Source organism: Haematobia irritans, chromosome 1 (assembly GCF_050003625.1).
Source record: "Haematobia irritans isolate KBUSLIRL chromosome 1, ASM5000362v1, whole genome shotgun sequence".
Lineage (NCBI taxonomy): Eukaryota > Metazoa > Arthropoda > Insecta > Diptera > Muscidae > Haematobia > Haematobia irritans.
In genome coordinates this window covers 133,007,690-133,010,084 of record NC_134397.1, presented here as the reverse complement: position 1 = coordinate 133,010,084, position 2,395 = coordinate 133,007,690, and the positions used below count along the sequence as shown (strand labels likewise).

At 30.2% G+C, this 2,395-nt stretch overlaps 1 protein-coding gene across 1 annotated transcript; it reads left to right on the top strand.

Moving 5' to 3' along the window:
• Positions 1 to 1,134: 1,134 nt before the first annotated feature.
• On the top strand, positions 1,135 to 1,516 carry LOC142231789 (larval cuticle protein 65Ab1-like). The gene is made up of 2 exons (XM_075302427.1): positions 1,135 to 1,250; positions 1,309 to 1,516. The coding sequence occupies exons 1-2, from the start codon at positions 1,135 to 1,137 to the stop codon at positions 1,514 to 1,516; spliced, it is 324 nt and encodes a 107-aa protein (XP_075158542.1).
• The last annotated feature ends 879 nt before the right edge of the window (positions 1,517 to 2,395 follow it).

Genomic DNA, 2,395 nt, shown 5'->3' with positions numbered 1-2,395 from the left:
CAAAATTTTATTTCTATAGAAACTCTTGTCAAAATTTTATTTTTATAGAAAATTTTGTCAAAATTTTGTTTCTATATTTTTGGTTTTAGTCCAGCTCAAGGTCATTAATGAAAAAACTCCAGAAGTTTTTATTTGAGTTTTACTTTATTGAAGCCAATATTTCGATTTGACATCGTCAATCTTCATAGAAAATTTTGTCAAAATTTTATTTCTATAGAAAAAACCGTATGGACTATGTGGTATATATTACGGTGTTAGGAAGTTTTAAGATACCTTGCAGGTAATTCGATTGTGGATGGCAGTCTTCAGTAGAAGTTTCTACGCAATCCTTGGTGGATGGTACATAAGCTTCGGCCTGGCCGAACTTACGGCCTTATATACTTGTTTGTTTTGTTTTTTCACTTTTTTGTTGATTTTCTATTCATTTTTGCGATATTTAATTGTTCAAAATTTTAATTTAAACCTCCAAATTTGACTTTAAGCCTCCATCGGAAGTGGAAACAATTGATGGGAGACCTTGAGATGCTTTTAAAAAGAAATGTTTGTGGAAAAACTTCATTTTTTTTTGCTGGGTTATTATTGTTAGTCTGTAAAGTCCACCTAGTGTCAGTATTGTATATTCAACTCTTTTCTTTTAGTCCTAAATGGATTTGTTATCCAGTATTAAAAGAAAACAAGCCTATTAATATTGTTGGAAAAATTATAAATGTTTTTTTTGTTGTGGTAACTACTCAGAAAATAAAACGTTATCTATTTGATTATATTTTTGCATATGGATGGTAACTGAAACTTAATTTTAAAATCAAACGATTAACGTAACACAAATATACAAACACTTGAGATAAACATATAATTAGATTTATTAGGGTATTTTATGCTTAATTCATGTTGAATATCGAGAATTTGGCAATTAAATCACCTCGATATATACATTAACTGAACCATTTGTGTAATTGTGATTATATTGCCATTATTTGCAAATTGAAGTCAATTAAATTAAGAACAAGTTCTTGCACAGATGATCACATTTGATATGCATGAATCTTGACTATAAAATAGATCGATGTGGGCATCATTGATATCCATAAAGTTGAGAACTTCTCTGGAACAACAATCAAAAAATTTGTAAAAAAAATGAAATTCCTAATTGTCTTTGTCGCTATCTGTGCCGTTGCCTTGGCTGCTCCTGATGGTCATGCTGAAATTGTAAGACAAGATTCCAAAGTTGAACATGATGGCTATTCATTCGAGTAAGTCTACTCAAAAGTTATTCTACAAATTTCTTCTTTAATTATAATTATATTTCAGTTGGGAAACCAGCGACCACACCAAACACCATGAAGAAGGTAAAGTCCATGGTGACGGTGAACATGGCCACATTGTTGTACATGGAGAATATACTTGGAAGGATCATCATGATGGCAAGGAGTACACTGTTAAATATGTTGCCGATGACCATGGTTTCCAACCATCTGGTGACCATCTCCCACCTTTGCCTCATAATGTTCATGTTTAAATGCTTAAATGTGAAATGAAATTCTTGAAACGTAAATAAATTTCTAATGACGAACATATTTCAATTAGTCTTATTTCAAAACGCCAATCGTATATCGCTCTAGAAAAGGATAGATTATATTCGTTTAGCAAGATGAATATATGCATGTCCCTCAGGGAATATAGTTGTTAAACTCCCGAAAAAAGATCAGTACTTACCCAGCAAAAACTAGATAACCACAACTCATTACAATTGGCATTACCAGGAGCACAGCTGTCATTACACGGCATTACTTTGCGGTGAGTTATAATGACTAACTTGTAATGACAAAAATAAATACTTCTCGGTAATTTTCGAATTGTTATTCTCAAATTTTTATGCAGTTGGCTGTTAATGACATAATTAAATAGAATAAATGTTGGTACCATTAGGTATAATTATTCACATATTTGAGTTTTTACTTAAAAAATCAAAAGGAATATGTAATGTAACGGTAATTCTGAACATTTTTCCGTTAAGAAATTTTTATCACAAATATTTCACAATAATTGTGCTTTAAATTAATGCCATTAACATATTATGTTTTAAATAATTGTTTTCTTATACCTCATTCACATTACATTTCCAAAATGCACTTAAACTAGATTTCAAATGCCATTTGCCTTATAAAAAAGGGACTTAAATTCACTTTTAGTAGATTTCGAACCTAATGTGAGTTGACTATTGGATACATTATAATGTAATTCACGAATCCAACTCCCTCAAACAACCTACATTTATTTCTATTTTAAGTGTGAAATTAATTTGCGTGTAATCTTATTTAGATGATTTATTAGATTTTTTGTTTATTTATACAATATTCGTTTCTATTCAAGTAGTGCTCCTATTACAGTATTACTC